The sequence below is a fragment of the Schistocerca gregaria genome, chromosome X (genome assembly GCF_023897955.1).
Source record: "Schistocerca gregaria isolate iqSchGreg1 chromosome X, iqSchGreg1.2, whole genome shotgun sequence".
In the NCBI taxonomy this organism is placed as follows: Eukaryota; Metazoa; Arthropoda; class Insecta; order Orthoptera; family Acrididae; genus Schistocerca; species Schistocerca gregaria.
This window is the reverse complement of record NC_064931.1, coordinates 573,709,789-573,728,966: the sequence shown is the minus strand read 5'-3', so window position 1 is coordinate 573,728,966 and position 19,178 is coordinate 573,709,789. Positions and strand designations below refer to the sequence as shown.

General features: G+C 39.6%; 1 protein-coding gene across 1 annotated transcript in view; it reads left to right on the top strand.

The window, feature by feature from the left end:
- The window catches only part of LOC126298951 (uncharacterized), a 68,046-nt gene that overhangs the window by 29,687 nt on the left and 19,181 nt on the right, over window positions 1-19,178 (top strand). The window contains exon 3 of the mRNA XM_049990555.1: window positions 16,815-16,956. Within this exon, the coding sequence (XP_049846512.1) occupies window positions 16,815-16,956 (142 nt within the window). The remainder of the gene's footprint in view (window positions 1-16,814; window positions 16,957-19,178) is intronic.

The following is a 19,178-nucleotide window of genomic DNA, read 5'->3' as shown; positions in this document are numbered from 1 at the left end:
ATTGATGCTATATATTGAGCTATTGGTTGAAAATAGAGATTTCTTATTTGCAATAAATTTCATTCAGGAATAAATATACTGAGAAGCTGTGGTTAGAATACAAAATTCCTTGAACAGGTTCCTACATGATGTTGTTGGATTTGCATGCTAAATACTTTTCCATGGGTTGATGAGTTACCCCAGAATATCTACATCTACATCCATACTCCGCAAGCCACCTGACGGTGTGTGGCGGAGGGTACCCTGAGTACCTCTATCGGTTCTCCCTTCTATTCCAGTCTCGTATTGTACGTGGAAAGAAGGATTGTCGGTATGCTTCTGTGTGGGCTCTAATCTCTCTGATTTTATCCTCATGGTCTCTTCGCGAGATATACGTAGGAGGGAGCAATATACTGCTTGACTCTTCGGTGAAGGTATGTTCTCGAAACTTTAACAAAAGCCCGTACCGAGCTACTGAGCGTCTCTCCTGCAGAGTCTTCCACTGGAGTTTATCTATCATCTCCGTAACGCTTTCGCAATTACTAAATGATCCTGTAACGAAGCGCGCTGCTCTCCGTTGGATCTTCTCTATCTCTTCTATCAACCCTACCTGGTGCGGATCCCACACTGCTGAGCAGTATTCAAGCATTGGGCGAACAAGCGTACTGTAACCTACTTCCTTTGTTGTCGGATTGCATTTCCTTAAGATTCTTCCAATGAATCTCAGTCTGGCATCTGCTTTACCGACGATCAACTTTATATGATCATTCCATTTTAAATCACTCCTAATGAGTACTCCCAGATAATTTATGGAATTAACTACTTCCAGTTGCTGACCTGCTATTTTGTAGCTAAATGATAAGGGACCTATCTTTCTATGTATTCGCATCACATTACACTTGTCTACATTGAGATTCAATTGCCATTCCGTGCACCATGCGTCAATTCGCTGCAGATCCTCCTGCATTTCAGTACAATTTTCCATTGTTGCAACCTCTCGATACACCACAGCATCATCTGCAAAAAGCCTCAGTGAACTTCCGATGTCATCCACCAGGTCATTTATATATATTGTGAATAGCAACGGTCCTATGACACTCCCCTGCGGCACACTTGAAATCACTCTTACTTCGGAAGACTTCTCTCCATTGAGAATGACATCCTGCGTTCTGTTATCTAGGAACTCCTCAATCCAATCACACAATTGATCTGATAGTCCGTATGCTCTTACTTTGTTCATTAAACGACTGTGGGGAACTGTGTCAAACGCCTTGCGGAAGTCAAGAAACACGGCATCTACCTGTGAACCCGTGTCTAAGGCCCTCTGAGTCTCGTATGACATAATAGAATGAAAGTAAGCAAAGGACCCAATTTTTTTGATATATTTATATCTTCTATATCTGACATCATTCTCACTGCAAATACAGACTTGTTTGGGCACTTCAGCAATTCTGTGGTATGCCTGAATTTAATATCGGGTTTTAATCCCAGAAATTTAACTCCGTCAACCTCTTCAATATGCATGTCTTCATATGTTATACCCTCACTGGAAGGAAATCTCTTACAGGTTCTGAACTGCATATAGTGAGTCTTCTCAAAGTTTAATGACAGTGAATTAGCTTTAAACCATTTATTAATGTCAGTGAAAATTTGATTAGCAGCTATTTCTAAATCTGTACTTGACTTGCTACTTATTGCAATGTTTGTATCATCTGCAAACAAAACAAACTTAGCATCTGGCAGTGTAACAGTAGAGACGTAATTAATGTACACAAGAAGGGGCAATGGTCTCAAGATGGAACCTTAAGGAACACCACATTTAATTAATTCCCAATCAGATGAAGACTGACTGCTTACTGCACAGGTATTTCGCAATGACACCCTTTGTTTCCTGTTACATAGATAAAGAATCAAACCATTTCACAACATTGCCAGTGACACCATAATATTCTAATTTACTTAAAAGAATTCTGTGGTTCACACAGTCAAAGGCTTTTGACAGGTCGCAGAAAATGTCAATAGCCTCTAATTTATTAGCTAATGAATTAAGTACAGTCTCACTGTAAGTGTAAATAGCTTTCTCTATATCAGAACCCTTAAGAAATCCAAACTGTGACTTGGAAAATATGTTATTTGCAGTTAGATGCTTTTCACTTCTCATCCTTTCAGTATTTATAGACTGGATAACAGTTTTGCTTAAGGATGGTTTATTCTACACATTACTGCCATAGTTGTGAGTTCTTTGTTCGATACGCTGAAACGTCTGCTTCTCCTTTTGTGTTGTCAGAAGCTATAATCTAACCAGAAATACACACATTTACTAGTTTCATTTTCTGTCATTGTGTAGGTTTTCTGCACAACAGCCTTTCTCGATTTGGAACTTAATGTTATTTGTAGCTTACGAAGCCTGCCTGTGGATATTATCATTCTCATATTAATTCTGTACTGTGTGTATCTCTTTTGGCACTAATACCAATTACATTGAAGAAAAAATTTTCTAAATTTATAACTACACAAAAGAAGTGTTGCTTACCCATAATGTTTACAGCATAATGGAGATGCTCCAAAATTGTAAATTGTGTATGTTGAATGAGCTTTTTAGTTTTCACTGTGCTTAAGACAGAAAAACTCAAATAATAATTACAATTATTGATTTATGATGTTTGATTTGCAGTCAGTGCATGTGAACATTATTAGTAATTACGCAATAGGCTCTAGAGCTAGTAACCTAAATGCAAATAAGATTCATTGACATATATTTTGAACATTCCAGCCCTTGGCAGTCTCATCTTTGAGAATCAAGCTGTAGTCACCCTGCTCAAGGAACACATTGAGTTGTAGTCGTCCTGTTGGTAGTGTAAGTGAATGTTAGCAACAATTTAGTATCACCCTGTTAAATTCCCTTGATTTTTTTTGTGTCATTTCCATTGAATAATCTGAGTGATTTTCATGTACGGTGTGATATAACATTATCAATTTATGGTCCAGGAAAGTTGTTATGCCTGGAAACTGCAACTTATCTCATCTTTTACGTTGCGATTTACCTGTCCTAGCCACCACTGGGGCAATAACGGAGATATGACTGGCATGGTATATTGCTATCTGTGAGGTAGAGTGGTCACCTGTAAAGTGAAGGCTACTTTGGCTCATGGTTCTGATCTTTCTGAAGACCAGATTTTTAGCCACTCTGTGACAGAGTTACAAGCAACCAGATCAAAAATCAGTAAGGAAATCTTAAGAATACTTCTTCATCAAAAGTCATCTTGCTACTTCTAGTAGCTCGTAGCATAATGGTACAAAATTACAATGGTACACAAGTGATAATACCTCTTTCCACTTCTTTGTTTATGAAATGTTATGATGCTATACTCATGGAGTGTGACACAGGACAATAAGTGAACGCAGACTGTTTCAGAGATCAAAGTGAATAATACGTTACTAATTCATGCTGATATATGCAAACTCTTGTTATGTTTAATTAGAATAGCCTTTCCTTGTAAGTTTATTGTGGTAAGTTGTATTTCATTTGTACTAGTATGGTACACATTTTAATAGTGTCTTCCATTAGTTTATTAAACACAACAATGAGTATCAGAGTGAAATTAATCATCAACAGTATATTGTCTCACATTTTCTAAAACAGTCTGGCAATGTGGAGGCAGTATGCCAGTTCCACACCTGTAGAAACCTGCTAGTTTTGAGTTAAAAGATGTCATCAGCACAAGCATGAAATGCAATTTTGTCCTGAAAGGAATTTTTTTGATGGTCGTTTGAACAAGGTAAATATTTGAGGGTATAACATAAGAGGAATAAGTGCATGAGGGGTGAGACTTCCCAAACTAATTCCTGGATAGTTTCATTTTTGAAATCAGCAAAGTGCACTTTCATGTAGTAGCAACATGTGATGCAGTTTCGTTGATCATTTTTCTTACACTACAACCGAAATGTGTCACAGTTGTCAGCAACAAATACCAGCTGTGATGCAACACAATGATAGGGAGATGTTCGTAGTGCACGGCACCTTTTTTGAGGTGAGGCACCAGATGGAAAATATATGTTGACACTGCCATCTGATTCAGTATATAAATTGGCAGGCATTAAGTTCTTCTTTAGAAGTTATCATAAAGGCATTACAACTCATCACCAGTAACAAAATTGCATAGGAATGCTCAGTGACCTAACTGATGATGATGAGGCAAAAATACATTAATACTCATCCCTTCATTCCCCACCCCCTTTCACTTTGAATAAGAGCATGTGATACTCCTACACCTAACTTCTGAACCTTGCCTATTGAATGTAAATGTCACATTATGGTTCAATGATCACAGTTTATCGCATGTATGTCAGTTACTGAGCCTTCCTGAATGTGGAAAATCATTCATGCTGGAACTATCTTTCTGGAAACAAGAAAACTCCTTTTCCAGCGTGTTTTCCTAAAATCTCTCATCCTACCCGCAATACTGCGGTTTTGAACTGCCTTCACTGCTTTCACCCCTCTGTTAAACCCAAACCTTACAACATGACACAAATGTTATACCTATTTCCACTTGTGTCTCTATTTTACAACACTTAAACAATGTTTAAAAGTTTGAAGTATGCAAAATCCAATGTAGAACTGTAAGATAAATTCCAGAACTTCAAACAAGGAAGTTACAGTTGATAAATGCATCACATTTGCTTAGTCACACAGCATGTGATGTGTGGCATCAGCTGGCCTTTTCTCTGTATCTGGTAACCAGTGGCCACAGTAGGACGAGGAAACTCTCAAGTGTAAACCGTTCCAATCTCGACACAGCCCCGAGCTCTTTCGTGGACTCATTTATGAAAGTTTTTACTATTATTGGTGGGTTATAAAGTGAAGTGAATTATCTTTGAAGTTCCGTCAGACAAATTACTTAAGCACACAACCAAATTTTGGTTTAAAAATATGGGAATCGAGGACTTGAACTCGCAACATTGTGCATACATTGCGCGACATTTACCTTTAGACAATGACCTGGTACAGCACTGTAGCAGCTTGAGAAGAAGGAATTACTTTGTCCAAACACTTCCTCACCTTAAGATATTGCCACATAGTTCATGGCTGAGCTTCAAATTCCGAGGGGAGGCAAGTTTTATTGGCCACCTTAAGTGAATGAATCAGACTCTGCGACAGCAAACCAGCAGCCAGGTTTTATGTCTGAGGTGGTACATACATGGTTCTCCATCAAAGTAAGACTTGGTCACATATTTAGAAAATCCTAGTTTCATTTTCAACCCAGCAAATTTCAATGTCTTTGTGGACCATGTTGCTAACTGAATGTGTGTGTGTGTGTGTGTGTGTGTGTGTGTGTGTGTGTGTGTGTGTGTGTGTGTGTGTGTGTGTGTTACATACTTACGTAGCACAACATAGTCCTACAGCAATCAGTAGTAGAGAAGTATCAGTCAGTGGTGTGATTACCTGTGTCTGCACTAGAATGTTTTGAGATGAATGTACCTGAAATGATATAAGGTTTTTCTGGGTTATGCTAAAATCTGTACTGAACATTTCAGTTGTTTGACCAATTCTCACTCGTTCTCTCTCACATTCTTATACACATAATAATTAATCTATAATTTTCAGCTGAATCATTGTACAAGCTATCCCATTTAAATAAATACATATTTTTAAAAAGGTTGCCAAAATACAAAAAAAATTAGAAAAGAGAACCATATATTATGCCATAGTTGTGGTGCATTATTTACATAGAAGCAATATATGGATATAAAAATTATTGATGACATTAAAAATGTCAGTGTTCAAAGCAAAATAAAAAGTTTAAAATGTAAAATATAACGAGGGCTATCTTTATTTTTTATCATTAATCAATCATCTTTGTGGCAGGTGATGATGTGATAACAACAAATGTTAAATTCACTATAAATCGAACTCCTCACAGTTATGCACAAAACTGTGTATGTAGATTGGGTTTCAGTACTAATTTAAAGAACTGTATCTTATGTTCCCATTTACTGCCAGACGAGAGGAAGTAGCAGGATGAAGCAACTAACCATTGTAATGTGCAGTGAAGATATTTTGTGATTCAGTACCATATCATACCAAGTAAGTAGCAGGAAGGTTAGTCTTCTGTTTAACCCAGCTTTTTGGTTGATTAATTTTGTGACTGTACTGGGGTCATCTGTCTGCAAATGTTACAAGCTGCAGACTAGACCGACATTTACCTGGAGTGAGCATTTTGATATTTTGTAAACTGGTTGGTTTTATATTATACTTTGGTTTATGTTCAAGCTGTTTGTCCTCAGTAACTATTTTTCAATTATGTACAGTTTTTCTAGCTTGTACCAAAAGCACCACATAGTTCATCTGCTTGACTTCTGCCTCCACATACAATACTTGGTTTAACTGTAGGGAGCTTGTGTTGTACTAACTGCATCCCAGACAACACACAATTGATGAGGTTTTAGTTGTTTCAAAGTTATGGGAGATTAAAGGTCTGTCAGTGCATGGATGTGTTTTGTCCTGGTTTTTCTGAAGATGAAACTATTTTTCTCCGTTAAATTCCTTTTACAAGACTTTAATGCTGTTGAAAATGAGAGTGTCTTCATTTTGTGAATATTCTTTCCTCTTTCTGAAAAAAAAAACATTTATTTTCTCTCTAATATTACTATCAGCTGCACTATGAAAGTCTTAAAACACAAAAATAGCATGCTTGATATGCCACTGGGACAGCTTCAGACTACTGGACAACAGTGATTTGTTACATACTGATGTGTGCATTTTGTTGAGTGTTTCTGGAAGAATTTGTTATAATTTTTTGTATCATAAAAGAGACAGATTACAGGAACTTTTCAAATGGAGAACAGTAAAAAATGAAGTGATATGTAAAAAGACAACATTGTCTTATTTTTATTTATTAGGGAAATTCAGTATTTGAAGAGAAAAATTGATATAGAAATGAAACAATTTCAAATGCCAAGGAGTATCGTACACTGATTGCAGACCATGTACACTCCTCTGTGACGATCATGTTTTCCAATAGCAGTGACATTTTTCAGCAAGATAATGTGCCATGTCACAAGGCCAGGAGTGTGAGGGAGAGGTTTGAGGAACACAGTGGTGAGTTCCAGTTGACGTGCTCTCCCCCAACTCACCAGATCTGAACCCGATCGAACACATCCGAGATGTGATCGAACGTGGCGTCAGAGCTCTTCACTGCCCTCACCGTAATTTTCATGAATCAGGTGACATGTGTGTGTGTGTGGGCGGGGGGGGGGGGGGGCGCGCATGCAGATGTGGTGCCAACTCCTTCCAGCGACTTACCAATGCCTCATTGCTTCCATGCTATGATGCGTCAACACTGTTATCCATGCCAGAGATGGACAAACTGGGTACTAGGTAGGTGGTCATAATGTTCCGGAAAAAGAAATGCAAGGTGGATTGTGAAAGAGTTAATGCAACAACACAAGAAACAAGACTCGTAGTATGTGCTAATTTGAAAGAAAGCTATGAAAGGAAAGATGACTCCTTTTCTAAACAAATTTTAACCTGTGATGAAACTTGGGTTCACCATTTTGAAGCAGAGTCCAAAAGAGAAAGCATGAAATAGCACACCAGCTCACCTATCTGAAAGAAATTCAGAAGGGAAGCATCAACAGGAAAAATCATGTTGACCATCTTTTGGGAAGCCCAAAGTGTTATCTTTCGTGATTATTTGGAAGATTAGTGTACAATAAATAGTGTGAACTAATCAGACATGGTGATCAACAAAGTAAAGCCAGCAATAAGAGAAAAATGTCATGGATCTCAAAGAAATAGCATGATATAGTTATGTGACAATGCTCACCCTCACACCACCTAACTGACCCAGGAAACCATTCAAAAAGTAGGTTGGGATATATTATCTTGTCCTCCATACAGTTCAGATTCGTCTCTGTCAGATTTTCAAATTTTTTCTTTTTTTTTCACTCAAGGAGACATTATGTGGAAAAATGTTCTGCAACAACACGGTGGTCAAAGAATTTGTGAGAAAGTGGCTCAAACAACAAAGCAAAGACTTCCTTGCATCATGGTTAAAAAAAATTAGTTCATTGTTCAGACAAGCTTAGTAATATTGATGGGGATTATGTTTGAAGTGTAAATGACTCATTTTGTAAAAATACATGAGTTTTTCCTAAATAAATTTGTCTCTCTAACCCATTAACTTCTCTGGATGTGTTAACATGCGTGCCTTTGTACCTGTCCCTGTGTGCTCTGAGCGTGTTTATGCACACCACCAGTCCTTCTACCTGGTACTCTGAACGTGTCTATGCATGGACATGTCCAGAGTATCAGGTAGAAGGACTAGTGGCATGCATAAACACATTCAGAGCACACAGGGCAGATACAAATGCACGCGCGTTAACACGTCCAGAGCAGTTAAAGGGTTAATTACTGAATGTCCCTCATACTTACTCATTTACTTGTTGCAGGAGGAGAATAACCCACTTCAGGGCTTCTCCAACTGCACTTTCAGGTGTATGGTTAAGCTGTTTGCAACTATATTTTTTCTCTGCAACTGTGATGCAAAATGAGGATGGCAGAAAGGAGGGGGCTGTATCTCTCCTAAGTTTAGCCGAATTTGGGGGACTGCTCGGACATCGACCATACAGCTAAGGAAAACCTTTGTAGAACTGCTGGTGTTGACATCAAATTTTGATGGAAAAGTAAGGTCTATCTCCAACAGCTCATTTGATAACTCTTGTCTTAACCTCAGCACCATCATAACAGCAAGCTCTGCAGCTCCACCTTGCATATTTATCACACCAGCAACATTTTCTTGTCAATGTACTAGCGCTGACTGTTGTGGCTTCAATTTCAGATGCTTCCCACTACTGTCACTAGCAGGATTTTTCAAGCTCTTGTATGGAGAGGAACTGTTGCCAACTCACCTCTGCCTTGTGCGTGGGTCATCAGTGTTTACTCTGTACTAACACATTTTTGTTGGTGATTAGACATTTGGAATTGTACACTCGAACTTAGATTTTAAATCTTTGAAGATCACATCACATGGTATATAGCAACATGTGTTATCTGAGAGGCTGACAGAGGTCTGAAGTCATTTGAATCAATTTAGCTCCACAGTTTCTCTCTCTCTCTCTCTCTCTCTCTCTCTCTCTCTCTCAGCTGCAATCACAGTGGCTTTCACATCAGTGGATTCGGCCGATGACTGACATTGGCTGAAGACAACTGATGTTTTCAAATCAGTATGCCAGTAGGTGTATTGTGACAATGTAGCTGATCTTGTTACCCAGACATACAGATGTCTGAGAACAATCGATGAAATTCAGATCAGTTTGTCTTGTTCAGTGCAATCGGCTAACATTCTTGTGCATGAAACATGAACCATGAGGAACTGATAAGTTTAGTCAAAGAAAAAAAGGAAGAAAGAGTATGTGGCATGCCAAGGATGAAAAATATCATCAGGTTATAGGTCGGAATCTAGAGACTGAAATCACAGCTTTATTGGAAACCACAAGTAGAAAAAATCTTTACCGGACATTTTAGGCACAAATTAGAAGCTCAAAAAATAATTCGTTCAAGTGAGAAGGGTGGCATCCCTGTGTTTTGAAACCTTTTTCAGTCCATGACAGAATATTTTCAGATTGTGAAATTCAGGCCAAAATGTCCTTTTTTGGACTCAGCAAAGACAAAGCATTAACTGTATACTGTAATAAAACAAAACTGGCAACATTTTACATTTTATTCAATGAGCAGTCTCAGGTAGCACATGGTGAGGGTAATGAGGCATGTTGTCTAAATATCATGCAAGAATGATGGTGATATATCTGGCACATTACCTGACACCACCTCAAGATCTCGGCAGATCGATGGAAAAGTCTGCTGAATGCTGTGATGAATTCTTTGATCTTCATGTTTTCTTTAAAGCCAGTGAGCATGAGGATTTGGATGATTTTTTTGGTTAGAATTTGCCCCTTTCATAATGCAGTTTTCTTTTTAAATGCATCTCCACCAAATCAGAAATAAGTCGTTTCTCACTTTGTGACATCTTACTGTGGGTAGACTGCAGTCAAATCTACTTACAGTGAGAGGTCTGCAATCCATTTTGGATGTCCCAATTTTTGTTCCTGGTTTCCTTTTGTCCTTTGGAAACTCAACAATAGTAGGCCTTAAATCAGAAATGCATTCGAAGCATGTACTCTTTCTTAACCAATATTCTTTGCACCAGTGCATACTGTCTACATAGTCTCCGTCCAGTTCCATAAAATACTGTTGCAACTGCCAATGTAATAATGTACGTGACTTCAGAAAATTTACTATTCATACCAGCATTTTTGTTAGGTGCTCCATGGCTACTAATTTAGCACAAAGTGCTTTTTGATGTACAGAAAAATGAATCCTGTACGAATGGTCTGTCAATTGTTCTAATTTTTGCCGTTTCGTTATCAGCTAGATTCTTAAATTATTTCTGCATGGTGTTGTAATGCCATTCCATAGCAAATTTGAGGTATCGTTTGATTATGTGACTGTGTAATTCTCATCCTTCTGTTCTGTGATTCCCACTCATTTTTTAAAAGTTGGACAACAAATTACTAGACTGCCTCTTTTTTTGTGCAAACAAGCACTGAAGCTGTGGACTTCCCATATATCACCAATAAATAGTGAAGGATGTACAGTGTAGACACCACCAAAGTAAATGAAATAAGAAACAATGTCGGATCACACTGCAAAATGAAATTTTGCAGTGCACCGAGTAGTTCTGAGAAGGGCTGAGCAAAGCTGAGATGTGCCAAGACAGTCCAGGCCTCGAGCCACACATGTTCAACACATTGTGCACATGTGAAGTTTTGCACGCCGTGACCAACCCTGATATAGAGAGTCATTTTTTCCTCACTCCATTTGAAGTGGTATGAGGGAGGGAATGACTACCAGTGGTAGAAGGTTCCCTCTAGCATGCACTGTATGGTAGCTTGTGGTCTGTGGGTGTGAATGCAGGTGTAGAGTAGAGGGTGCTGAATGAGGTCTTGAGTCATGCACAGGGTGACCCTTCCTATCTCTTGCTACCACAACTACTTACAATTTACTGATGTCAGTCCTGTTTTGTCTGCTTCCCATGACTGGACATGGTGACACCCTTTATACTAGTGTGCCCAAGATGAACACCGTAGCTCCAGTTTAAACCACTAAAACAGCATGTTTTGACAGTTTTCACTTTTAACAGAGTTACTTACAGGTCTTTATCAGAGGAAGGTGCCAGCTGTACTTGCATCCACATAATGCACTGTATTGAAATCTGAGAAATCCTTCCACTTTCCATTACAGCTAACTACTAGATAAATGTGTATTTAACTACTCATTCCTCAGATTTGTTTGTATGCATGTTTCACTTACAAAAATTGTGTGTGTGTGTGTGTGTGTGTGTGTGTGTGTGTGTGTGTGTGTGTGTGTGTGTGTGTGTGTGTGTGTGTGTGTGTGTCCGCCCCCCCCCCCCCCCCTTATGATGGCGCAGAAGGAGTATAGTGACATAACAAGAGCACACTGTGGTTAAGCTGCTTAACTTGCATTCAGCATTCAGTCAGTCAGGCAGTAGTAGCCGACCGCGACAGACGCAGCAACAGATAAGTAAATCGCTTTTGTGACATTTATGAGTTTCTAACCAGGAGCAAATTTTATTATATCATCTGTGTGCTTTAATAGTTTGGTTTCTTGAGTTTCTACGTGTAAATTTAAAATCTAATAGCCACAGTTCTCACGTTCTCGTTTGCATCAGAAAGTAAACTGATTTTGTGATATATTACAGGTTCTTGAATATCTGCGTATTACTAGACACAGTTCGTGTGTTTTCGTCAGGGTCTACATTAGAGTTGCACAGCACGTGCCGATAGTCCGTTTACCTGCATAGTTTAGTTTTCCACGGTCTTTGGTGTGGACAGGGACTGCGACTGTTGTGTGTGGATGTGAGCCAAATTGGTGACACTTCGCTCTCACCTTCAGGCTGCGAAGGCTCCGGTCACACAGCTTGGGGCTTCAGTGGATGGGCACCACTGTTGTGGGCCGGCCGTGGGGGTCCAACGGATGTCCAGCGCATCAGAGTCCTCCGATCGGTCCTCACCGGTGGCCAACCCAGTTACTGCTCGCACTGAGGCTGGCCCCTCACCTGTGGTCGAGTGTGAGGTTGCCCCGGGGCAAAGCAGGTGGCAAAAGACTTCCCAGGTGGCCGCACATAAGTCCTCCCAGGTTTGTCTGACAAACAGGTTTGAGGTGCTGTCTGTGGCTGACACAGTCGCTGAGCCAGTTGCTGTCACCTGTCCTGTTTCAGAGGAAAACACTCAGCCTGCAAGATTCGGGCTATTGGTAGTTGGGAGCTCCAACGTTAGGCACGTTATGGGGCCCCTTAGGGACTTGGCTGATAAGGGGGGTAAGAAAACCAATGTGCACTCCGTGTGCATACCAGGTGGAGTCATTCCAGATGTGGAAAGGGTCCTCCCGGATGCCATGAAGAGCACAGGGTGCAACCAGCTGCAGGTGGTTGCCCACATCGGTACCAATGATGTGTGTCGCTTTGGATCAGAATAGATTCTCTATGGTTTCGAGCAGCTAACAGAAGTGGTAAAGGCTGCCAGTCTTGCTTGAAAGATGAAAGCAGAGCTGACCATTTGCAGCATAGTCAACAGGATTGATTGCGGGCCTCTGGTACAGAGCCAAGTGGAGGGTCTGAATCAGAGGCTCAGACAGTTCTGCGACCGTGTAGGCTGCAGATTCCTCGACTTGCGCCAAAGGGTAGTTGGGTTTCAAGTTCTGCTGAATAGGTCAGGTGTCCAGTATATGCAGGAGGCAGCTACACAGGTAGCAGGGGCTATGTGACTTGGACTGGGCAGTTTTTTAGGTTAGAGGGTCTCGGGAAAACACAAGATGGGCTTCAGTCACAAAGGGTGCAGGCTGAACACAGGAACCACTGGTATATCAGTTGTAAATTGTCATAGCTGTGTTGGGAAAGTACCAGAGCTCCAAGCGGTAATAGAAAGTGCTGATTCTCAAATCCTTATAGGCACTGAAAGCCGGATATAAGCTCAGCCGAAATTTTTGCGAAGAACCTACCGGTGTTCCAGAAATATAGGCTAAACACGGTTGGCGGTGGTGTGTTTGTTGCTGTTAGAAGTAGTTTAACTGGTTGGGAAATTGAAGTAGATGCTTCCTGTGAGTTAGTATGGGCAGAGGTAATTGTCGGCAACTGGAGTAAAATAATAATAGGATCCTTTTACCAACCTCCCAGTTCATATGATACAGTTGCTGAAAGGTTCAATGAAAGATTGAGTTTGATTTCAAACACATACCCGATTCACACGATAATAGTTGGTGGTGACTTTAATTTACCCTTGATATGTTGGCAAAAATAAATGTTTAATTCTGGAGGTACACATAAAATATCATCCGAAATTGTGCTAAACGCATTCTCTGAAAATTATCTCGAGCAGTTAGTTCATGAGCGCACGCGAATAGTAAACGATTGTGAAAACACACTTGACCTCTTAGCAACAAATAATCCTGACCAGCATCAAAACCGATATAAGGATTAGTGAACACAGGGTTGTTGTAGTGAGATTGAATATTGTAATCCCCAAATCCTCAAAAAATAAGTGAAAAATATACCTATTCAAAAAAGGAGATAAAAATTCACTTGATGCCTTCCTGAGAGACAGTCTCCACTCATTCCAAATTAATAATATAAGTGTAGACCAGATGTGGCTTAAATTCAAAGAAATAGTATAGTCAGCAATTGAGAGGTTTATACCAAATAAGCTAACAAACGATGGAGCTTATCCTCCACACAAAATGTGTTAGAACACTTTTGCAGAAACAATGAAACAAACATGCCAAATTTAAACAGATGCAAAATCCCCAAGATTGGTGATCCTTTACCGAAGCTCGAAACTTAGCGCGGAGTTCAATGCGAGATGCCTATAACAGTTTCCACAATGAAACTTTGTCTCAAAACCTGTCAGAAAATCCAAAGAGATTCTGGTCGTATGTGAAGTATGTCAGCGGCATGAAACAATCAATGCCTTCTCTGCACAATAACAATGGAGATACTATCGAAGACAGTGCTGCCAAAGCAGATTTACTAAACACACCCTTCTGAAATGACTTCAGAAAAGACGACGACGTAAATATTCCAGAATTCGAATCGAGAACAGCTGCCAACATGAGTAACATAGAAGTAAATATCCTCGGAGTAGTGAAGCAACGTAAGTCACTTAATAAAAGTCCATACTGTATACCAGTTAGGTTCCTTTCGGAGTATGCTGATGAATTAGCTCCATACTTAACAATCATACACAACCCTTCACTCGACAAAAGATCTGTACCCAAAGACTGGAAAGTTGCACAGGTCACACTAATATTCAAGAAAGGTAGTAGGAGTAATCCACTAAATTACAGGCCCATATCATTAACATCGATATGCAGCAGGATTTTAGAACATATATTGTGTTCGAACATTATGAATTACCTCGAAGGAAACGGTCTATTGACACACAGTCAACATGGGTTTAGAAAACATCATTCCTGTGAAACACAACTAGCTCTTTATTCACATGAAGTGCTGAGTGCTATTGAATGGGATTTCAGATCAGTTCTGTATTCCTGGATTTCTGGAAGGCTTTTGACACTGTACCACACAAGCGGCTTGTAGTAAAATTGCGTGCTTATGGAATATTGTCTCAGTTATGTGACTGGATTTGCGATTTCCTGTCAGAGAGGTCACAGTTCCTAGTAAGTGACGGAAAGTCATCAAGTAAAACAGAAGTGATTTCAGGCGTTCCCCAAGGTATTATAATAGGCCCTTTGCTCTTCCTTATCTATATAATCGATTTGGAAGACAATCTGAGCAGCCGCCTTCTGTTGTTTGCAGATGACGCTGCCGTTTATCGACTAATAAAGTCATCAGAAGATCAAAACAAATTGCAAAACGATTTAGAACAAATATCTGAATGGTGCAAAAAGTGGCAGTTGACCCTAAATAACAAAAGGTTTGAGGTCATCCACATGAGTACTAAAAGGAATGCGTTAAACTTCGGTTACACGATAAATCAGTCTAATCTAAAAGCCGTAAATTCAACAAAATATCTAGGTATTACAGTTATGAACAACTTAAATTGGAAAGAACACACAGAAAATGCTGTGGGGAAGGCTAACCAAAGGCTGCATTTTATTGGCAGAACACTTAGAAAATGTAACAGACCTACTAAGGAGACTGCCTACACTACGCTTATCCATCCTCTTTTAGAATACTGCTGCACGGTGTGGGATTTGTACTAGGTAGGACTGACGGAGTACATCAAAAATGTTCAAAGAAATGCAGCACGTTTTGTATTATTGTGAAATATGGGAGAGAGTGTCACAGAAATGATACAGGATTTGGGCTGGAAATCATTAAAAGAAAGGCGTTTTTCGTTGCGACTGAATCTTCTCACGAAATTCCAATCACCAACTTTCTCCTCCAAATGCGAAAATATTTTGTTGACACCGACCTACATCGGGCAGAACGATCACCACAATAAAATAAGGCAAATCAGAGCTCGTACTGAAAGATATAGGTGTTCATTCTTTCCGCGCAATATACGAGATTGGAATAATGGAGAATTGTGAAGGTGGTTTGATGTAGGTGTAGAATCATTCAAAACTTCATGTGGCCATTCAGATTTAATTACTGTGGCTTTTCTAAATAAATTAATCTGAATTCCTGGTTGGTTCCCCCTGTGAAAAAAACACACACACACACACACACACACACACACACACACACACACACACACACGCACGCAGTTTCTTTCCACATCTTTGTCCTATTCGCACCTGTGCTCCATCGCTAGTGAGATTGTATAATTCTCAAATGTCTGTATGGGTAATATCATAAGTTCTCCACGATATTTCAGCAGTCTGTCTCTTGTCATCTGCAGGTGGTTCTTGATGACAGATTCTCAGCTCTTGTCAGTGTCCTATATATATATTGACTGTTACTCCTCCATCACTATGCTCCCATTACAGTTCCTGCATCTGGTGTGATGGTGCTTGTGGAAGTGGCGACACCTGGTAGCAAACTATGGTCTCCAGTGTCTGTGCTATCATCAGCTGATGCAAACGTCACTGTATGGGAACACTTTTGGTTTTCTCGGCTCAGTGCAGGGTTCTGTGCTTGATTTCATTGTAGGCCACTGTCTTTGTTAATTAGACCGCCTTAGACCCTAATTTTAGTGGCCTCTCTAATCATGCACTCCCAGTAAGAGGAGTATTGCCTAAATATCTTTGTTTTGTTGTAATCTATAGTATGGACAGTTTCTATACGATGGTCATCCATGGCTGATATGGTGGTCTGCTGTAATTCAGAATGGTGCCTATGTTCACAGCACCTCTCTTCTACTGTCTGCACGGTTTCCCCAATGTACACTTTGCCACATTAGTAGGGGTTTGATAGGCCCTGGTTTGTGAAGGCCTAGATTATCCTTTACTGAACCTAGTAGTAGTGTTGAGGTGGTGTGGTTTGCCAAAATATTGTGGAGAACTGACATTGTGACCTGGGCAGACACCCAAGAATTCTACAAGTTAAAAATATATCAGGAAAACATCAGATTGTATATCTAGTGACATTGTCATCAGTGAAATAATAAACCTTAATCCTCTTTCCTCCTTTTGAATCTTACTGTTTAAATTTAAAGGGATTGGTCAGTGAGGAGTTGGGGGGGGGGGGGGGGGGGGGGTGTTCATAGTAGGAATGTAGGTATTATGTAATATCTCAATAATTTGCATCTGTAATCATAAGATTGTTAGTTAGTGATTCTGTTTTCATTGTGTAAAGGCCCAGATGTGATTGGTGCACCAAATGGTTATGCTGTGTGGGTGAAACTACATGAAATGCCATTTGGAAAGTACTGGTTCCAGATAAAGAATATCAAAATCTCCCAGAGTTGTGAAGTTGTTGTTAGCTTGAAACGTGTCAGGTAAGATTGTTATTTGAACTTCTCTCATTAATTTAAGAAATACTGAATTTTACATTTATATTTTTAATGTTAATATAATTTATCAGAGTTTAATATAAAGTATTTGACCACCACTTTCTGAATGACCCTGTAAGATAATGAAAAAAGTCATTTTTTTAATCTTTAAGGTTCATGCAATGTCTAACAATGTCAGCTTAACTTATAACAACTAACTTAGTAACTGTGGCTGGGCATCTTTTGATTTCAATATCCAGATAGGTAGGGAAATTGTTCCTTTAATTTTCCAGGTCGACAGATTCTATGAACATGTCTTGATTTTTGTTTAGTCTTCCTTCCATTATTATTATCCGCAATGTCAGAATTGCCTCTCTCGCGCCTTTATCTTTCCTAATGCCAAACTGATCGTCATCTAGTGCATCCTCAATTTTCTTTTCCATTCTTTTGTATATTGTTCTTGTAAGCAACTTGGATGAATGAGCTGTGAAGCTGATTGTGTGATAATTCTCACACTTGTCAGCTCTTGCCATCTTCAGAATTGTGTGGATAATGCTTCTCCGAAAGTCAGATGGTATGTTGCCAGACTCATACATTCTACACACCAGTGTGAATAGTCGTTTTGTTGCCACTTCCCCCAATGATTTTAGAAATTCTGATGGAATGTTATCTATACCTTCTGTCTTATTTGATCTTAAGTCCTCCAAAGCTCTTTTAAATTCTGATTCTAATACTGGATCCCGTATCTCTTCTAAATCAACTCCTGTTTCCTCTTCGATCACATCAGATAAATTTTCCCCCACAGAGTCTTTCAATGTATTCTTTCCACCTATCCACTCTCTCCTCTGCATTTAACAGTGGAATTCTCATTGCACTCTTAATGTTATTGCCCTTTCTTTTAATGTCACCGAAGGTTGTTTTGACTTTCCTGTATGCTCAGTCTGTCCTTCCGACAATCATTTCTTTTTCGATGTCTTCACATTTTTCCTGTGGCCATTTCATCTTAATTTCCCTGCACTTCCTATTTATTTCATTCCTCAGCAACTAGTATTTCTGTATTCCTGAGTTTCCCAGAACATATTTGCACTTCCTCCTTTCATCAGCCTATTGAAGTATTTCTTCTGTTACCCTTAGTTTCTTTGCAGGTACCTTTTTTGTACCCATGTTTTCCTTCCCAGCTTCTGTGATGGCTCTTTTTAGAAATGTCCCTTCCTCTGCAACTTTACTGCCTACTGAGCTATTCCTTATTGCTGTATCTATAGCCTTAGAGAACTTCAGCTATGTCTCGTCATTCCTTAGTACTTCCGTATCCCATTTCTTTGTGTATTGATTCTTCCTGACTAATGTCTTAATTTCAGCCTACTCTTCATCACTACTATATTGTGATCTGAGTCTGTAACTGCTTCTGGGTATACCTTACAATCCAGTATATGATTTTGGAATCTCTGTCTGACCATGATGTAATCTAACTGAAATCTTCCCTTATCACCCAGTCTTTTCCAAGTATACCACATCCTCTTGTGATTCTTGAACAGAACATTTGCTGTTACTAGCTGAAACTTGTTACAGAACTCAATTAGTCTTTCTCCTCTCTCATTCCTTGTCCCAAGCCCATATTCTCCTGTAACCTTTTCTTCTACTCCTCTCCTTACAGCTGCATTCCAGTCCCCCATGACTTAAATTTTCATTCTCCTTCACACACTGTATTACCCTTTCAATATCCTCGTACACTTTCTCTATCTCTTCATCTTCAGCTTGCGACACGGCATGTATACCTCAATTATCGTTGTTGGTGTTGGTTTGCTGTCGACTCTGATAAGAACAACCCCGTCACTGAACTGTTCACAGTAACACACTCTCTGCTCTACCTTCCTATTCATAATGAATCCTACTCCCGTTATACCTTGTTCTGCTGTTGATATTACCCTATACTCATCTGACAAGAAATCCTTGTCTTCTTTCCACTTCACTGACCCCTACTATATCTAGATTGAGCCTTTGCATTTCCCTTTTCAGATTTTCTAGTTTCCCTACAACATTTAAGCTTCTGACATTCCATGCCCCGACTCATATAATGTTATCCTTTCGTTGATTATTCAATCTTTTTCTCGTGGTAACCTCCCCCTATGGCAGTCCCTTTCCAGAGATCCGAATTGGGGACTATTCCGGAATCTTTTGCCAATGGAGAGATTATGATGATACTTCTTGAGTTACAGGCCACATGTCCT